The 18618-nt window shown below is 39.3% G+C and overlaps 2 protein-coding genes across 4 annotated transcripts in view; both read left to right on the top strand.

Moving 5' to 3' along the window:
* LOC123981641 (metal transporter CNNM3) overlaps nt 1–18618 on the top strand; it is a 74006-nt gene that overhangs the window by 28467 nt on the left and 26921 nt on the right. The window lies entirely within an intron of this gene.
* Nucleotides 661–6800, top strand: il1b (interleukin 1, beta). The gene is made up of 6 exons (XM_046066652.1): nt 661–1724; nt 1922–1973; nt 2948–3137; nt 4490–4657; nt 4869–4990; nt 5967–6800. The coding sequence occupies exons 1-6, from the start codon at nt 1690–1692 to the stop codon at nt 6168–6170; spliced, it is 771 nt and encodes a 256-aa protein (XP_045922608.1). The 5' UTR covers nt 661–1689; the 3' UTR covers nt 6171–6800.

Below are 18618 nucleotides of genomic sequence, written 5' to 3' on the forward strand. Positions count from 1 at the left end.
CTGACATGTCCAGAAAAGTCTTAATATTCCAAGAATAACATCACTTTTGAAAGTAGATAAGAGTAATATAAGATATAAACGTGCAACAAATTATTAATTAATAAACTATTAGCCATGTGGGGCAGGTGGCTCACAGAGCTGATGCTGCTCAACGTCACTGTGACGTCACAGCGAGCAAGTTGGTTAGCTGGGTGCATCTGTGGTCGAGACGGGAAAAAATTAAGACATGAATTATACGTTTTAAATCACAAGCGCAGAGTAATGTTCAGATTGTTGCAACGTTGGAGAAGCACTGAACCAGTTTGTCGACATGGTTTTAGAATTTTAACGATGGTCAAATATAAAGTTTAGTGACCTCCAGTCCTTTAAAGCAGAAAAACTCTAATGGAGAGTCTAGGTTGCTGAAATCATCCGGTTTTACTTAAGCATACACCAATCAGCTGTAACATTATGACCACCTGCTGGACTCCCTTTTGCCCCCAAAACAGCCCTGACCTGTCGAAGCCTGGACTCCACTGTGTCCGCTCAGTGTGTTCTGACACCTTTCTATCAGAACCAGCATCAACTTTTTCAGCAGTTTGACCTACAGTAGCTCATCTGTTGGATCGGACCACACGGGCCATCCTTCGCCCGCCACGTGCATCATTGAGCCTTGGTCGTCCATGACCCTGTCACCTGCTCACAGCTTTTCCTTCCTTGGAACACTTCTGACAGACCCAGTCGTTCAGCCATCACAGTTTAACCCTTGTCAGAGTCGCTCAAATCCTCACGTTGCCCATTTTCCTTTCTGCTTCTAACACATCGACTATGGGGACACATTGTTCACCTGCTGCCTGATATATCCCACCCACCGAGAGTGGTCATAATGTTTTGGCTGGTCGATGTAAAGTTGAGTATTGTCCACGTAACAATTAAAGGATGTACAACTAAGAGGCAGGTCAATTCTCTCTATTTCCATCTGGAGCCCATCATGCACTACCTGCGTGCAAAACTAACTGCCAAAACTTTATCCCCATGGCGACTTTTAAACTCCCTGTCCTCCCGGTCCCTTTATGGGGTTCAAATATGCACATACTATTTATATTGCACTGTTGCGTTGCACATTACATAACCTACTGGCATTTTATTAGTACTTATTTAGGTTCTGGATGCACTTACCTGGTTGCATGTTGTGGGTGTGGTTATACTATGTGTGCGTTGTGTTTGCAAAGATATTGCTCTTCACTAATTGCCTAATATAAGTTGTTTATACTTGAACTTGACGCAAAGAGGACAGATTATCTGGCATAAACAGGGAAGCACATACAAAGAGAAAAGAAAAGGCTAGAGGACTGACATGACCTGAGAGTGCAAACTGTTTGAGTGCATCTGTCTTGTTATTGTCACATCATAAAATTAATAAAAACTAAACAGGAACCAGCAGAAGTCTGAATCATCACAACAGTTTTTACTCATAATAATAATCGCCACCAGCCTGAAATGACGGCGAGCGTGTTTTTAAATTTTCCATTTGCACTGGTGAATGTTGGTGTTGGACGTCACGTGGTCCGTGATGTAAGTTTGAACTAGAAAAAAGGAAGCTAAGAGGCTGAGGAGCTCATTCAGCCTGCAGCTGCAGAGAAATCAGCCACGGAGGAAAAAGACTCTGTTCAGTTCTTCAAACTTCTTTAAGCAGTTTACATCAAGACCATGTGCGACTTCGATCTGAGGGATGCTTTAGAGACGTAAGTAGAAGAAAGTCTACTCTGGTTAGTTTTTAAATCTAACAAAATGAGTCTCTCTAAATGCTTTCTTCTCTGAATAATGGACAAATTAAGATTACATGTGAAAAACTTAAAAGCGTTACATTTTCCATAAATTGAAGCCTTTTGACTGCTGATTTGGAAAATTTAATTTGATATTTATCTGTTATGTATTTCAGCTCACCTGATGTAGATGATTCAGGATTTGAATCCTGCTGCTTTGACATGACGGTAAGATGAATTATTATTTATGAGAGTTAATGCAAGCCATGATTGGGTCTATAGTTTTTTTACTGTTACAGTGTACCTTTACTCTCATGTACATGTATTCTTACTTTCAGATGCACTGGTTTAATATTAAATATAAATATAATATATATATAAATATAAAGAATATACTAATGCACACTATGTGAGGTGAGAATGCTTGTATATATGAATACAACACAATATACTGTATACATTTAATAAGGATGGTCCCGATCAAGTATTTAAAGAGTACTTCAATATTGCCAGGTCCAATCCGATGCTTATTTTTACATAAATGTATCTTACATATTGAAATAACAGCTGATACTTTCTCTGATAAACCTTATTTTTCCACAAGCTACTTGATCCAAACAACAAACCAACATTTATTCATTTTAAAGTGTTAATATTATATGAATAATATATATCTTTGGATACACACACAACTTGTTAGTAAGTATTACTTGTTATAGTAAGAGATTATAACAGATAATATAATATCACCAAACGTATCCTTTAGAGAGGGACTACCTGTGCCAATGAAAGTCAAATATGTGTATACAAGAGTTAAGTACAGTAAGATAGTAACAATATATATGTGATTAAAGTTATTATATATTATGAAAAAGGCTAAATATGTCTGTAAGAATACAGTGTATGTGTAAAGTGTACACAGTGTGTACATAAGAGAAGTGTGTGTGGATATGAAAGAGTTCAAATACATTTGTGTGAAAGTGAAAATACACCTGTGTTTGTGGAAGTGGTAACATGCGTAAGTGAGAGGCCCAGAGTGAATAACGACCTAAATATCTTGAGTGGCATTTTTATTTAATTATTTTCACTAAATTCTTTTAACCACCATGAACTTTGTGGCTTTGTGTGACTCAGACGAGAGGAAGCACCTTCTGCAGGACATGATGAGTGATTTATGTTTAAGTAGTAAGTTTAATTTGCAGGAAGTTCAGGATGAGATCTTCAAGCTTGATGAGGGACTGGACCTGGTGGTCTCCCGCAACCCAATGACGGTGCAGTGTGTTGCCAACCTGGTGGTGGCAATCAACAGGATGAAAAAGCCTCTAACCAACTATAGCAGGCAGCTCAGTGGTGAAGAGCTCTGCAGCATGATCATGGACAGCCTGGTGGACGGTGGGTAAAACACTGTTTCACATCCTTATAAGTTACTTTAAATGTTGTAGAGCGCCAGCGTGAGACCGGAACTTGTGGGTATTGTTCCAGGAGTCCTCAAACCTCCATTCAAAATCATTCAAAACTAAAAATACAGCCATAGAGCCTTTGTCATCAGTATTTGTGTGGCTTTCCTCCCATAAGCCTTTGACGTTCATGTGTTCAGTGTCACAGCTCAAATGAAAAGACGAGAACGTGTTCAGGCGTGTCTGCAATAACAGCAGGAGAGGAGTGAACGCTGTGGACAGAAAGATGGAAAAATGACTTTAGAAGCAAGCTTGATTTTTATGGATATAGAAGAAACCAACCAACCTTTTCCTTATTCATATTACATACTTGAACTTTAAATGGGTGTAAAAAAAACTGATTTTGGCAGGATTGAGATAATTTGGGCCAGTTTTTGCTGTTTTAGCTTCAGTGCATTACTGACCTTCAGACCTAAGTCACATGACTTGCGTAACTTTAACACACAGAAAACATTGAGCAATGGCTGTTGTTGTTTAGGTTTAGGAAAAGAACCTTATTTAACTTAAAACATGTTAGCTTTGACTTTCTTTTACATGGGACATACCTGACACATCCACCCCACTACCTCCTCACACAGACTTTGTCACTGTGTATACTACATCACCTGACTTCTTCAGCCACTAGAGGTCGCAGCCTAACTAAATATGGGTTGTAATAAGCTGCTGCATAATATATCTTTTTATGTGACAACACTGAAGAAATGACACTTAGCTACAATGTAAAGTAGTGAGTGTGCAACTTGTATAACAGTGTAAATTTGCTGTCCCCTCAAAATGACACATCACACAGTCATTAATGTCTAAATCGCTGGCAGCAAAAGTGAGTACACCCCTGAGAGAAAGTTAGCAAAGTGTCATTTCTTCAGTGTTGTCACACGAAAAGATATAAACAAATATTTACAAAAATGTGAGGAGTGTGCTCACTTTTGTGAGATACTGTATATGGCTGTTTTTCTGGTGAGGTCAGGCTGTTGAATTAGTATTCTGTCAGAAGTTTACATCTGTTTATATAAGTGTTACATTAAATGTGAACATTACCTATAAGTCCTTTTATTCTATGACTTCTATGTCTTTGCATTTATTGAAATGGGGACTATTTATCTTATTGCTTCTTGCTTGTGTATATATAAAAAAGGAAAAATATTTCCTAAAAGTTCTTTTTAAATTTTGGCTGCTTTTATGAGGATTGGGCAGGTTCTAGGCTCTGACCCAAATTGTGACATTATGACTTCAACTTCAAGTCTGTGCCTTCTTTTTCTGAAAGCATCTGCCTCCACCTTTCCACAGTAACGGCTGTCGAGGAGTGCTGCTCAGAGAGGGGAAAAAAGTACCACCGTGCCAACAGTGTGAAGACAATCACTCTGAGCGACCGCAGTAAGAAAGACATCATCTACAACTCAGTAGCGTTAAAACTGCAGGCCATCACTCTGCAAGGTGGACACAGCGACCGCAAAGGTAAGAGGATCACATGTGTGGTGGAGAAAAGTGCACTTTATGCAAGTACTGTACTAAAGTATAATTTTGAGGTACTTAACCACAGTCTACTTAACTATAATATTTCCATTTCATGCTAAAATTGATTTATTCTAACAATTGTAGTAGACCTTTACTTATGAGTGTCAGTACTTTGGAACATTAAATATTGCTCTCTCTCTTTTTTCATTAGTGAATTTTAAACTTTCGAGGTACATCGACTATGAAAGCAAAAGTAGTCTCGTTGTTCTGTCCATCACCAACTTGTACATGTCCTGCTCCATGGAAGGCGGTAAAGCTGTGCTGAAACTGGAGGTAAGTAGAAAATTATTTATGGTATCAGAGGGAAGTTTGTGTTCACTTGATGTTTTTTTTAAGTCCTTTTTCATGGATGTGTAGCTCCACCTCGAGTAGCTACAACAATAATATGCTGCTCTAACACTGATAATGATAATAAATTAATGTAATATATAATGATATAACACTCACACGGTCTATTACGCTTCACAAGAAGTACTTTTCACATTTGAAAAGCACAGTTTACTGAAGTAAAAATTTCAATGGTGGACTTATAATTGAGTAATAATTAACTTAAATTATAGAGCACTTTTCAAAAACCATGTTACATAGTGCTTTCACAAGTGCAACCACAATAAAGCACACATAAAACAAGCAAGAAAACACTTAAGAAATTCAACTTACAGTTCTTAAATCAGGAAAGGCTCTCCTATAAAAGTGTGTTTTACCTGGTTTTGTTCTGGTTAAAAGCCAGGCAGCTGAGTTCTGGATGGTCTGGAGTCGATAGTAAAAAGGATGTTGCAGTAATGCAGGCGTGTTAAAATAGTATCAGTGTCTCTAAAAGTTAATACAAGCTTTGTGGTGTGCTGCTCAAATTTTAAATTACTGTCAAACCAGACTTACGGATTTTTTGCAACAGGCTTTATTTGATCCACTAGGGAAACAGCAGACGGCAGTAGAAGGAGTATATTTCCATCATAGTACTCGCACTTAAAAATAGGAGTTCTTTGTTTGTAATTTGGCTTAACATAAACACTGGAAACAGGGGGAAACAGCTAGCCTGGTTCTGTCCTCATCATTTTGTGTTATTAAATACAAATTTGGGCTTTTATTTCATAATTCTGATATGTTTAATCTCAATATTAGTAAATTAGTTATAGTTATAGTAAATTAAAATATTTCCATTTTACCGGCAGAAATGTGCTTCCATACGTGAAATTATTTGTATAAAATTAATATGTGACATTTTCTCTTTGTATATGTCTTCTGGCAGCAATTCTCTGAGGAGGAGTTTAACCGCATCGACTGTGAAAAAATGAAACGTTTCCTCTTCCTTAAGGGAAACGATGCAATGAATTTTACCACTTTTGAGTCTCTCAGTTGCCCCAAATGGTTCATTAGCACCTATGAAGAGGAAAACCAGCCTTTGGAGATGAGTAATGTGGACATTGCAAGATGTTACTTCAACGTAAACTAAAATGTATTGCTGGGTTTAAGATGCCGTTTAACGTAAATTATGCTGAGGATGCTTTTTGTATTCACCACTAGATGGAGTAATTGTCTGCAGTGATAATACTCTCTAGGTGAGGTAGAGATTATAATTAATGTAACTTACTAGAAACAGCTTTTTATTCACTGACAAACGGCTTCATTCATCTCCTTTGGTAAATAAAGAGAAAAAAATGTAACAGGATATTCCTCTAAACTACTGATTATTTGTTATTATTGTTCCTGAAATTCAGTTTATTATATTGTCCGTCGTGTGTTGTTCTGTTGCTCTGTAACAGGAAATTTAAAACATAAGCATGTAAAACATCACAAGTATGTATAAGTGTAACGGGCTATATATGCCTGCGTAAATGTGAATATTTTCAGTGTTTTTGTTGATTTGGTTAATGTCTTTTAGAAATGTTTATGTATCAGTTAACCTTTGCTAATCCTGACAAACATTGTGCAGCTTTGCAGAAATGTATTCTAACCCTTATATCGATCGAATCACTCCCTTCCCGTCCAGTTAAAACCATGTATCTGTAACGTGATGATGAATGTCTGTAATGAACTGCAGGATGAAGAGTTCCTTTATGCCCTTCTTAAGCTAAATAAACTTTTTAACCCCCCTTTGAATCAGCTGGAAAATGCATCGTCACAAAGCCGAACACAGGCTGTTTGTCTGACTCTTTAGAGATATGTGGTTCTCACAGGACAGCGTCGCTACAAACACATCTTATAGACCATGATGCATTGCTGCAGATTAAACAACCCAACAGGATATAAGTGAGTTAAATGAGCTCAACCTTCAACATCTACAGCAGTGAAATGCAACATACACATGAATGTGTAATTCAGAAACATCAGATAAAACAGAGAAACACTGACAGGAACATTTTACTGCACTATGAGTACTTTTACTTACTACTTTAACTGCATTCTGCTAAGAATCCTTAATGCAGAGCTTATACTTGTAGTGAAGTATTTTCACAATGCGGCATTAGTACTTCTACTTAAGTAAAGGGCCTGAATCATGCTTTAACTAAGATATATGAACTCACTTAAACATCTGTGTATTTCTGCCAAACAAACAGTCAGTTGCCTTTAATGTCCAATTTTTTATTGACTTCCTAATTTTAGCTGTTGTGTATTTGCTTCATTATCTTCATTTTGTGTTGTTGTTTTTTATTGTAAAAGGTTTAAACCTCTTCTTGCTTCGACCAGCAACCTTTGAAGTGGGCATGTGTAATTCTGCTGAACAACGACAAAGACCCTGTGGTCTCAAGTGGGAATAACAGGAGGATGCTTAATGCTAAAACAAAGTGTATCAGCAGATCAGCAGCACAAACAGAGAAGAATCTAAGAGTTCTAACTTTAGCTAACATTATCCACGACATACTACTGCAGTTTTACCTGACCGATTAACACTTGGCTTTATTTCATCTTTCAAAAGTTGCATGGAACTTTAGTCGTGGTTAAAAGTTGTCCTGAAAAAGAAAGAGCTGGTTCTGAAGTTCACAGTAAGCATCTGTAATAACATGTTACATGTCTTTTAAAACCAGTCCAGTGAGCTTTCGTGGTAAATCAAAATAAAATTCACTAATTCCCACATGTTTTCACTCTGGAAATACAGCAGAGGGTCTCGCAGCATCATGCACGTTCAGTTGTCTCACCTCGAGAGCGAGAGAGAGGAAACGAATCAGTGTTTGAAAAGCTTGAATGTTGGTAGCGAACACTAATAATTAAAGCTTAGATGAGCATTGTCTGCGGACATTATGCTCTTGCTGGAATATGACTTTCACAGCAAGGTCAAATGGTCAGTCAGGCTTTAGATGTGTAATAATCAGATTAAATTATCAGATAAAATAATGCAAATCCTAGTCTTCAGAACAGATGTAGCTGTGTGAAATACTGGATAAATTAATGCTTTTATCTAAACATATTAAGTGGCTCGACATAACAGTCTGTTCTCATTCCCATACTGTCAAATAGCTACGCTTTGTCAAAGCCTTTGGGGTCTGGTACCAGCACACTGGGGGAAGTCCTTTAGCGCCATTTTTAATGCTTAAAATATACTATGAAAAACAGAAATGTCAGAGTAAGGAGGTGGTTGAGGTGGATGGATGGATGGATGGATGCATGGATGGGTCAGAAACTGGGCTTTCACCCAGGAGACCTGTGTCTGTTTCCCGCGTAAAACAAAAAGTCCACGTTGATTCCGTTTCACATAACTAACGCAGTTATTTTAACCCACACCGTGATCTTTTCCTTAACCTAACCTAGTAGCTTTGGTGCCTAAATCTAACCAAATTGCGACATTTTACACTATTGTTATTTTAAAAGTCTAATCAGACGTTGCATTTTTATTCTTGCTAACCTGACCGTGGAGTACAAAAACTACACTAAAGGGCGTTAAAAAGCAACGCCGCTGGGATGAGAAAGGGTTGGACACACTGTTGAGAAAGACTCTGTTCTAAGGCTGGATATTTAGTTATTAGTTTGATAGCCTAGTTCACAACAGTCATCAAAACACATTGTAAAACAAATAAATAAATAGAAGCCATAAGTACATATTACATACAATAGATGTTATCTACATAAAGTTACCATAAATTATAGAGCACCGTGTGTCCATCAGTCCTGGATTAGAGTATATGTGCAACAGCTGACGGAAGAAATGATCTCAAATAACTGTTTGATTCAGGGTGGTGATGGTGCAGTGGATAAGACGCCTCCCTTTGGTGTGAGAGGTTCAATCCCCCACTGTGACACATCCACCAGTGTGTCCCTGAGCAAGACACTTAACCCCTAGTTGCTCTAGTGGCGTGCGACATAATTAGCACTCGTAAGTCGCTTTAGATGAAAGCATCAGCTAAATGAATAAATGTAATAAATGTAACGTAATTTGGCCGTGCTAGGGAAAGTGCACCTCCTCCCCGATTGGCAGGAGTCAAAACCCTGCAAGAAGAGGGTATCGAGGATCCGCCACTTCCGAGTGACTCTCACTTGATAAACATGGTCAAGATCATTGCACAAGTTAGTGCAAATGGTCTTTTGGCAAAGTTTAACAATCTTTCCCAGCCTATATTTGTTCTGGAACTACACCTGGAAGTATTAGTATAGAGAAAAAACTGATTTTGAGGAAAGAAAGTAAAGTTTTTGACCACGACTATATTTTTTTTAGTTACTTTACTAATGCAGATAAAATAGTTTGACTTATATTAGATTGAAATGTAGTTTCTCAGGCAACATGTGATTTGTTTCTTTTCTAATTTCAAACCACTAGGTGGGTTGTAACACTTCTTTAAAAAGTGTTACAACCATCCAAGATACATAAAACTAAGTACTTTCTCGATTTTAATATTTTCCAGATTGCCCTATGGAGTCTAGGCCCACCAAGCCTGCCCTTCAGGGTTACCAGCATTAATTTCCCTGTGACCAGTACTCCCTATTCACCTATTGTTCACATGTTGGCGTGTGTATCGTCACTCGAATAAAAATTTAACTCTAGCTACAGAAACAAGAAGTGTTACAACCATGCCCGGTCTCCCCTACACGTTTAAAGCTGCGTAGCTTCAGAGCCTGTGCACATAGCACAGAACGTGATGGTGTGTGTAGTCAGGCTACCTGTCTCCCTCCGTTTCCAGCCTTTATGCTAAGCTAAGCTAACAGGCTTCTGGCTGTTGCTTCTTATTTAGCGTACAGACTTGAGATCTGGAAGAGAGTAAGAGTATTTCCCGAAAATGGTGAATGGTGATTCTGTTGTAGTTCTGTGTTGTTGACCTCTTTTTAATGGCTCACACTTTAAATTTAAATTCTTTCAAGACCTGTGTCCTCGTGTCCTCCTGCTCAGCCCTTCACATCTGTATGTTACTGGGTCCACCTCATACAGTGACGAGCTATAATAATGCAGAGATATAGACTGTAAAATGACAAAGTCTTCTGTTTGTGACTCATTTGAAGTGTTGCTTTATGTATGTTGTCCGCAAACCAGAATCATGAAAGCCTGTAATTTCACACACCAAATTAAATGTCAATCTGCTCTTACACTTCACAATAACGGACTTAAAGAAACTCAGCCAATCAGAGGCGGTTCAGAGGAAGTTGACGTGTTCTCATTGGTGCAGCCTGCACGGGTTTGCATGGCGACACCTTGGGCTGTTTCTTGACTGACTAAACACCAATGAGAGATGCTCTGTAGCTCTTCTCCACATCATGGGTGCATAAAGCAGATTATAGAGTGATGATGGGCATTTAACTTTGAAGAGGCAAAACAGTACGAGGTCAGGAGCTGAAGAGAAAATGTATCAAAGCACGCTCAAACGGTGGCGTTTCATCTTTTTATTCTCGTGTCTTTATCCTCACTGCTGCCTCGACAAAACACACTAACGCATACAGTGTAATTCATTGAAGATCCAGGCAACCTCAACCTATTTTAAGGGAAATCCAACATAATTCCTTCAGTCTATCTTCTGCTGAAGCTTCACTTTCAATGCCATTTTTCCTCAGAATGATTTATAGACACACATGCAGCACAAAAATCTTTACAACCCCCTGCTCCAGTTTTAGTGATTGCCTAAGATTTAAAAATCACGTGTCAGTATGTGCGAGCGTGAGGGGAACATTCATGTTTGTGTGTGTGTACCTACCTATACATGCGTACATTACATGCACCACCTCACATCTAATGAGGACAAAAAGAAAACTGATGATCTCGTGTCTGAAATCATGAGAAACAACTTAAATCCCGACCTTCAAACAACTCCACATGCACACATGCTCACATGCTCACATGTGCAGGAGTGCATGACCAGTAGTGCATCTATTGTGTGTGTGTGTGTGTGTGTGCGTGTGTGTGTGTCTGCCTCTGCCATGCACATTCCCAGCACATGGCAACAGAAGCTAAATATAGCCCACGCAGCCCGGCTTCACAGCAGGATCATGCTTCCTCTTGCTAATGTAGGATCCCTTCCCACCACTGTCCATGTTCCTCTGCTACCTTCTAACGCGGGTTCCTCTCGTGCATCCAACACTCTGTCTTCATGCACCTTTTCCCTCATGGTACATTTACTCAATTACTGTATTTAAGTATAGTTGTGAGGTCCTTGAGTATTTCCTTTTTAAGCTACAGACCAGTCCCACAATATTCCAGTGAGCCTCGGTACTAAACAGTGACTCAACATCATTGCTACCATAACGGTAAATTATTTGAGACATTTCTTTTCAGTCGTGGAAGGTACATTATTTTAACTTGAGTATTTTAATTGAATGTTACTTTATACTTCCACGCCTCTACATTTCAAATATTGTACTATTTTTTTTTTTAACTTCACTGCATTTATTGGAAGTGTTCATAATATAAAAAATATAATAATGTATCAAATAACAATGGGAAAACAGCTGAATAATTTCTTTAGCAGTGAGTTTCGGCTCATTGTTTTTTTGTCTGGCCCCCATCTTTACTGTTCACATAGCGACGTCTTCTGGGAAGAGGCTGTAAAAAGCCACTGTACACGACCTGCTCATCAGCGTAACAGCAGACAGACCCAGTTGGAGATGAACTGGTAGACATAGCGGAGCATTCAGCAGCTGAAGAGGCAGATATTTCCCTCAGGAGCTGGTGGAGACCAAACACAGAGACAATACTGGACTCACATTCATCAGGTGACACAAATACAAGTCCACATGAACGATCACGTTGCTCTGGAAATGCTGGAAATATGCAACTGTTTGCAAACAAGTTCAACATTAAAAAAACAGCCATTGATGTCTAAAGCTCTGGCAACAAAAGTGATAACATCCCTAAGTGAAAATGTCCAAATTGGGCCCAAAGTGTCAATATTTTGTGTGGCTGACATTAGACATTAATGACTGTGTGATGTGTTACTTTGAGGGGACAGCAAATTTACACTGTTATACAAGCTGCACACTCACGACTTTACATTGTAGCCAAGTGTCATTTCTTCAGTGTTGTCACATGAAAAGATATAATCAAATATTTACAAAAATGTGAGGGGTGCACTCACTTTTGTGAGATTCTGTATGGGTTTTTTGGGACACTTGACAATTGACCTATTTTAACGTTTAGGTGTGGGGACGTGTTGTTACAGGACAGATATGAGAGTTGTGTCAATCTTCTCACCCAACTCTTGGCAAGAAATAAAATAAGCTTATTTGTTACTACAAATAAACTGATCTGCATGTGGACAGTTGGTGGAGTGCGTCTTTAAGTCCATTTCATATTGTGCTGAAGTAAAGATACTGCAGACCACTGGTAAACCAAGAGATTAAAAGCATGTAGTTGCAACAATAAAATGCTACTTACACACAAGTACAGCAGTAATAATACTCCAACTATATATAACACTATGAAATTGGTATTTTTACATTGTTGTATTATTTCTTTTACTGAAGGACCTGCATACTTCTTCCACCACAGCTCGAGGAGGGCGTCACACATACTCATATTTACATAAGTCAGTAGGGTTGTATCTGACTGATCCTAGCAGTATAGTAATGGACTGCTGGGAGCATGTGGTATAATCCTGGCTTGATTTGGCACACTGCCTAGCGAGGTATTACATTGCTCACAGGCTGCATTAGCCCCCACTGTTCACATGTGCATGCTTGCACACATTACTGCTGCGCTGCCCGGGAGGTGAGAGTGGGATGAAAGTGGTGATGGGAGGTCATCGGGGACGTGGAGCTTTCCGGCTTGGAGATGAGCGAATTTACGGTGTAGGAATATAAGCATGGAGACGTTGCAGAGTGATAATGGATCTTGGATTGAGAAAATGTGAAAGCTAATTATGGGTATCATATACTTTTGGGGCGTACATGGAGTTACAGTTATGCCCTCCATCACTGGACTATAATAAAGCACTTTAAATGTGTGAATGTGTATGTCTGCACTTTAAATGTGTTCAGTAACTTAAGTACTGTACTAAAGAACATGTTTGAGGTACTACGTTTAAGCCAGAAATATTTCCTACATTTGACAGATATAGCTCCTTGTTACTTTACAACATAATATTTCATATAACATTTAAAGGTTCGGTGTGTAATATTATATAAATAACTATGTTTTCAGTGGTGTATAAAGACCTTACATGATGAACTGAATTTTATTACCTTAGAATAAGCCACTTCTATCTACATAGACTGCGGGTCCTCTTACATGGACATCACCATGTTGCGTCGCCATGTTTCTACAGTAGCCCAAATGGACAAACTGCTTTACAGAGCGCGTTTTTTGTCACTACATTGAATGCGTACAAAGAAGTAGTAGCAGTAGTAGCAATCGTTGTCTGGTTTGTAAGAAAGTAAGAATGTAAAATTTTAACAAATTTAGGATCACACGCATTGTTTAGCGCGAGAGCCGACAGAGCGTGTCGGCCACCGTAGCTTCTCCTCCACTCGTGCCAAGGGAGGGGTGAGCGGGGTTATTGAAGCCGTTGGTTGCATTTCACAACCTTTACCACTAGATGCCACTAAAACCTGCACACTGAACCTTTAAGCTTATAAAATACAACGCAAATTCAAAGATTTATGTAGTGTCCAACCATTTATAACCACTTTCAAAAAATGTGTAGTTGGGGCCCCTTGTTTCATTTCATGTCTCTGAGTTAGTAGTTCCATTTAGTCATTTTCATCTGCAGAATGATTGCGTTTCACTTATATTTTTATATTTCAGGTGGCGTACCTTATGCAACAATATATTCAGTAAGGGAAGTCAACATAGTTTTAAAAAGCCAGGCAGGTGCACATTATAATAAATAAAACAATTTTCATCTGCCAGTTTTTCTGGCAAAAATGCTCCACTCAGTTTTGAACTAATATTCCAGCCGCTGAGAGTCAGAGCAGCAGAGAGTGAGATCCAGAGTGTTGGACAGCCCTGGTACACAAAATAATGTGTGAATGTATAAAAATAAATTTGAATAATTTGTGAATTGAGCTGTGTCCAAATACTGTGTTTGCATAACATATTTGGCAAATGTGAAAAGTGGGTTAACAAGAGCTCTACCCACAAACCACACAGTTCTACATGTGACAGATGTAACATGTGGATGTCACGAGGGAGTACTGGTTTTGAGAGTGAAGAAAATGGTGCTACATGTAGTTGCTTGTTTGTATTTCAGTTAGCAGGAGGATCAGTCTTTGTGCAACTCTGTGTCTCCTTTGAACCTACAGGTGAAACTCAGTTCATTTATTTCAGCAATTCAACTTAAAAGGTGAAACTAATATATTATTTAGACTCATTACATGCAAAGTGAGATATTTCAAGCCTTTATTTGATAACATTTCGATGATTATTGCGTGCAGCTTATGAAAACCCCAAATTCTAAATCTCAGAAAATTAGAATATTGTGAAAAGGTTCAGTATTGTGGGCTCAAAGTGTCACACTCTAATCAGCTAATTAATCCAAAACACCTGCAAAGGGTTCCTGAGCCTTTAATTGGTCTCTCAGTCTGGTTCAGTGGAATTCACAATCATGGGGGAGACTGCTGACCTGACAGTTGTGCAGAAAACCATCAACACCCTCCACAAGGAGGGAAAGCCTCAAAAGGTAACTGCAAAAGATGTTGGATGTTCTCAAAGTGCTGTATCAAGGCACATTAATAGAAAGTTAAGTGGAAGAAAAAGGTGCACAAGCAGCAGGGATGACCGTAGCCTGGAGAGGATTGTCAAGAAAAGGCCTTTCAAATGTGTGGAGCTTCACAAGGACTGAGGCTGGAGTTACTGCATCAAGAGCCACCACTCACAGACGGGTCCTGGACATGGGCTTCAAATGTCGTATTCCTCTCGTCAACAAACCACGTCAGAAGCGTCTTACCTGGTCTAAAGAAAAAAAGAACTGGTCTGTTTCTCAGTGGTCCAAAGTCCTCTTTTCTGATGAGAGCAAATTTTGCATCTCATTTGGAAACCAAGGTCCCAGAGTCTGGAGGAAGAACGGAGAGGCACACAATCCAAGATGCTTGAAGTCCAGTGTGAAGTTTCCACAGTCTGTGTTGGTTTGGGGAGCCATGTCATCTGCTGGTGTTGGTCCACTGTGCTTTATGAAGTCCAGAGTCAGCGCAGCCGTCTACCAGGACATTTTAGAGCACTTTATGCTTCCTTCAGCAGACGAGCTTAATGGAGATGCTGACTTCATTTTCCAACAGGACTTGGCACCTGCCCACACTGCCGAAAGTACCAAAACCTGGGTCAGTGACCATGGGATTACTGTGCTAGATTGGCCAGTAAACTGGCCTGACCTGAACCCCATAGAGAATCTATGGGGCATTGCCAAGAGAAAGATGAAAGACATGAGAGCGAACAATGCAGAAGAGCTGAAGGCCGCTATTGAAGCATCCTGGTCTTCCATAACACCTCAGCAGTGCCACAGGCTGATAGCATCCATGCCACGCCGCACTGAGGCAGTATTTCATGCAAAAGGGGCCCAAACCAAGTACTGAGTACATATGCATGATTATACTTTTCAGAGGGCTGAAAGTTGGAACCACCTTATGCCTGATCTGTCTTTGTAAATGCCACGAGATCAGTCATTGATCTAAGCTCACAGTAAGCTCAGGCAGGTAGAATGTATCGTGTGGCTGTTTTTTTATACCTCACCCCTACACGTCACGTTACTGTGTAAACTCCGGAAAATTGACGTTCTCTTTCTTGGTGGAAAAGTGTTTATTTATCTGAGAAATACACAGTGAACGTCTTGTTATCTCAGTGGTTCCACATTTACAAGAGGGATATTCCGCTGTTGGACTCACCCTGAAAGCAACGTCGCCACGACACCAGCGAGTGATATGGACCCACCTCGCACTGTGAGTCGCAGACAGTTTGTGCCAAAGTGGACACCAAAGCGGACAAATACCATAGTTTCAGTAGGCTATTAAAATGTAACGTTAAAAACTGAAGACTTGTCTTGCTCTGTTGGGGATTGTAAGCGGCACTAAGTCAGAGGTGCTGAAGTTAATGTGTGTGGAATTATTTGTGAGCTTTCTGTCTGATCACAGGTGTCACAAGTAATGCAGTATAGGACATGTAGTAAAATATTATGAATTCTCTTGAAATAGGCTAATGACGTTAGTCTCCCATTACGACTTTTTTTTCTTTACATGTCAGAGAACTCAGATATGTGGGAATCCATTGTGACACACCAATGTGTCCCTGAGCAAGACACTTAACCCCTAGTTGCTCCAGAGGTATGCGACCTCTGACATATATAGCAATTGTAAGTCGCTTTGGAATGCAGGAAATAAAGTCTTGCTCAAAATCTTCTGGGGGAGGACCCCCATACCCCCCCACTTATTAAGTGCCCCATCCATGAAAACCGTATCTGGCTTCACACACAGTTTCTGGGAGGAACATTCACCTATTAGTTAAATATAAGTACTTTTCACATGTTACCTTTTCCATGTTTTTAATAACAACAGTAACAATAAAAAAATCAACAATATTAAGGGCAAATAGCCAACATCTTTTTTGATGGGGGGCGGAAAGGGACCTGGATAATGGATAGGAGGCGCTGGCCCAAAAATGGTTGAGAATCACTGCTCTAGACACCATGAATGTCTGAAAATAATTTCATGGCAACCCATTTCATAGTTGCAGGGATATTTCAGTCTGGAACAAAGTGGCGGATATTGCTTAGACAAACATCAAGGCAAGGCAAGTTTATTTGTATAGCACATTTCAACAACAAGGTAATTCAAAGTGCTTGTCCGTGTGAGATGGTAGAATCAAAAGAGCACTCTAAGCTTTTTAAATAGTGTTAATATCTAAAAACAAAGAAAAAGAAAGCAGGACAGTAAAAGTTACAGTGCAGTATAAGTTATCAATCTACTAGTTAAAGGCAGTGTAAAAAAGAAAAGTCTTCAATATTTAATTAAAAGCAATGGTAAAAAGAAAAGTCTTCAGTCTTAATTTAAAAGAACTGACTGTTTCAGCAGACCTGCAGTAATCTGGGAGTTTGTTCCAGATATACGGAGCATAATAACTGAACGCTTGTTCCTTGTTTAGTATTGACTCTGGGGACAGAAAGCAGACCTGCCCCAGACGACCTGAGAGGTCTGGATGGTTCATAACGAAGCAGAAGATCAGAAATGTATTTTGGCCCTAAACCATTTAGTGCTTTATAAACTAACAGCAGGATTTTGAAATCAATTCTTTGACATACAGGAAGCCAATGTAAAGACCTCAGAACTGGAGTGATGTGATCCACCTTTTTGGTCTTAGTGAGGACTCGAGCAGCAGCGTTCTGAATCAGCTGCAGCTGTCTGATGGATTTCTTAGGGAGCCTGTTGCAGTGTGTTGCACTGTTACAGTAGTCGAGTCGACTGAAGATAAAGTCATGGATAGGTTTTTCCAGGTCCTTGATATATTCTTCAGGTGATAGTAGGCTGACTTTGTAATTTTATTAATGTGGCTCCTCAAATTCAGGTCTGAGTCCATGACTACACCAAGATTTCTGGCTTGGTTTGTGGTTCTTAACATTAAAGATTGAAGTCGAGCACTGACTTTCAAACAATAACTTCAGTTTTATATTTGTTTACTTGAAGAAAATTCTGGCACATCCAATCGTTGACCTGCTCTATATAGTTACTCAGCGCCTGTATGGGATCATAGTCCCCTGGTGAAATGGTTATGTAAATCTGTGTGTAATCTGCATAATTATGGTAACATATTTTGTTGTTTTTTATAATCTGAGCCAGTGGAAGCATGTAAATGTTAAACAAAAGAGGTCCCAGAATGGAGCCTTGGGGAACTCCACGTCATTTTTGTTAGCTCAGATGTGTGATTACCTATAGACACAAAGTAGTCTCTGTCCTTTGAATAGGATTCAAACCAGTTTAGTACTGTGCCAGAAAGTCCAACCCAGTTTTCAAGTCTGTCTAGTAATATGTTGTGGTCGACCGTGTCGACTGCAGCACTGAGATCCAATAATACTAAGACTGAAATTCTGCCACTGTCAGTGTTTAAATGTCATTGAAGACCTTAACAAGAGCCGTCTCAGTGCTGTGGTGTGGTCGAAAACCTGACTGGAAGACATCAAAACAGTTATTTAGTGCCAAGAAAGCACTAAGCTGTTGAAAAACAGCCTTTTCAATGACTTTACTTAAAAATGGGAGATTTGATATGGGCCTATAATTGCTCATTAGTGACCTGTCTAGATTGCTCTGTGGCTTAATGACTGCAGTTTTCAGGGCCTGTGGGGAAAAACCCGAGAGACATGTTGACAATTTGTAGTAAATCTGAGGCCATGCATTTAGAAACATTTTAGAAAAAACCTCTTGGCAGAATATCAAGGCAGCATGAGGAGGATTTCAGATGTTGTATTATGTCCTCCAGGTTTTTATGGTTAATAGAATCAAATTGTCTCATGCTATATGAATTGTTTTTAAGTGGACACAGGGACAAGACATATCCTGTTACTGACATG

This window comes from Micropterus dolomieu, linkage group LG13 (genome assembly GCF_021292245.1).
Source record: "Micropterus dolomieu isolate WLL.071019.BEF.003 ecotype Adirondacks linkage group LG13, ASM2129224v1, whole genome shotgun sequence".
Lineage (NCBI taxonomy): Eukaryota > Metazoa > Chordata > Actinopteri > Centrarchiformes > Centrarchidae > Micropterus > Micropterus dolomieu.

Excerpts from the sequence above, each read along its gene's own strand:
- il1b (XM_046066652.1), top strand. The coding sequence starts at position 1,690 with ATGTGCGACTTCGATCTGAGGGATGCTTTAGAGAC. Across the intron at positions 4,658-4,868 it reads TGGACACAGCGACCGCAAAG|TGAATTTTAAACTTTCGAGG; the intron begins GTAAGAGGATCA and ends TTTTTTCATTAG. Across the intron at positions 4,991-5,966 it reads AAGCTGTGCTGAAACTGGAG|CAATTCTCTGAGGAGGAGTT; the intron begins GTAAGTAGAAAA and ends GTCTTCTGGCAG.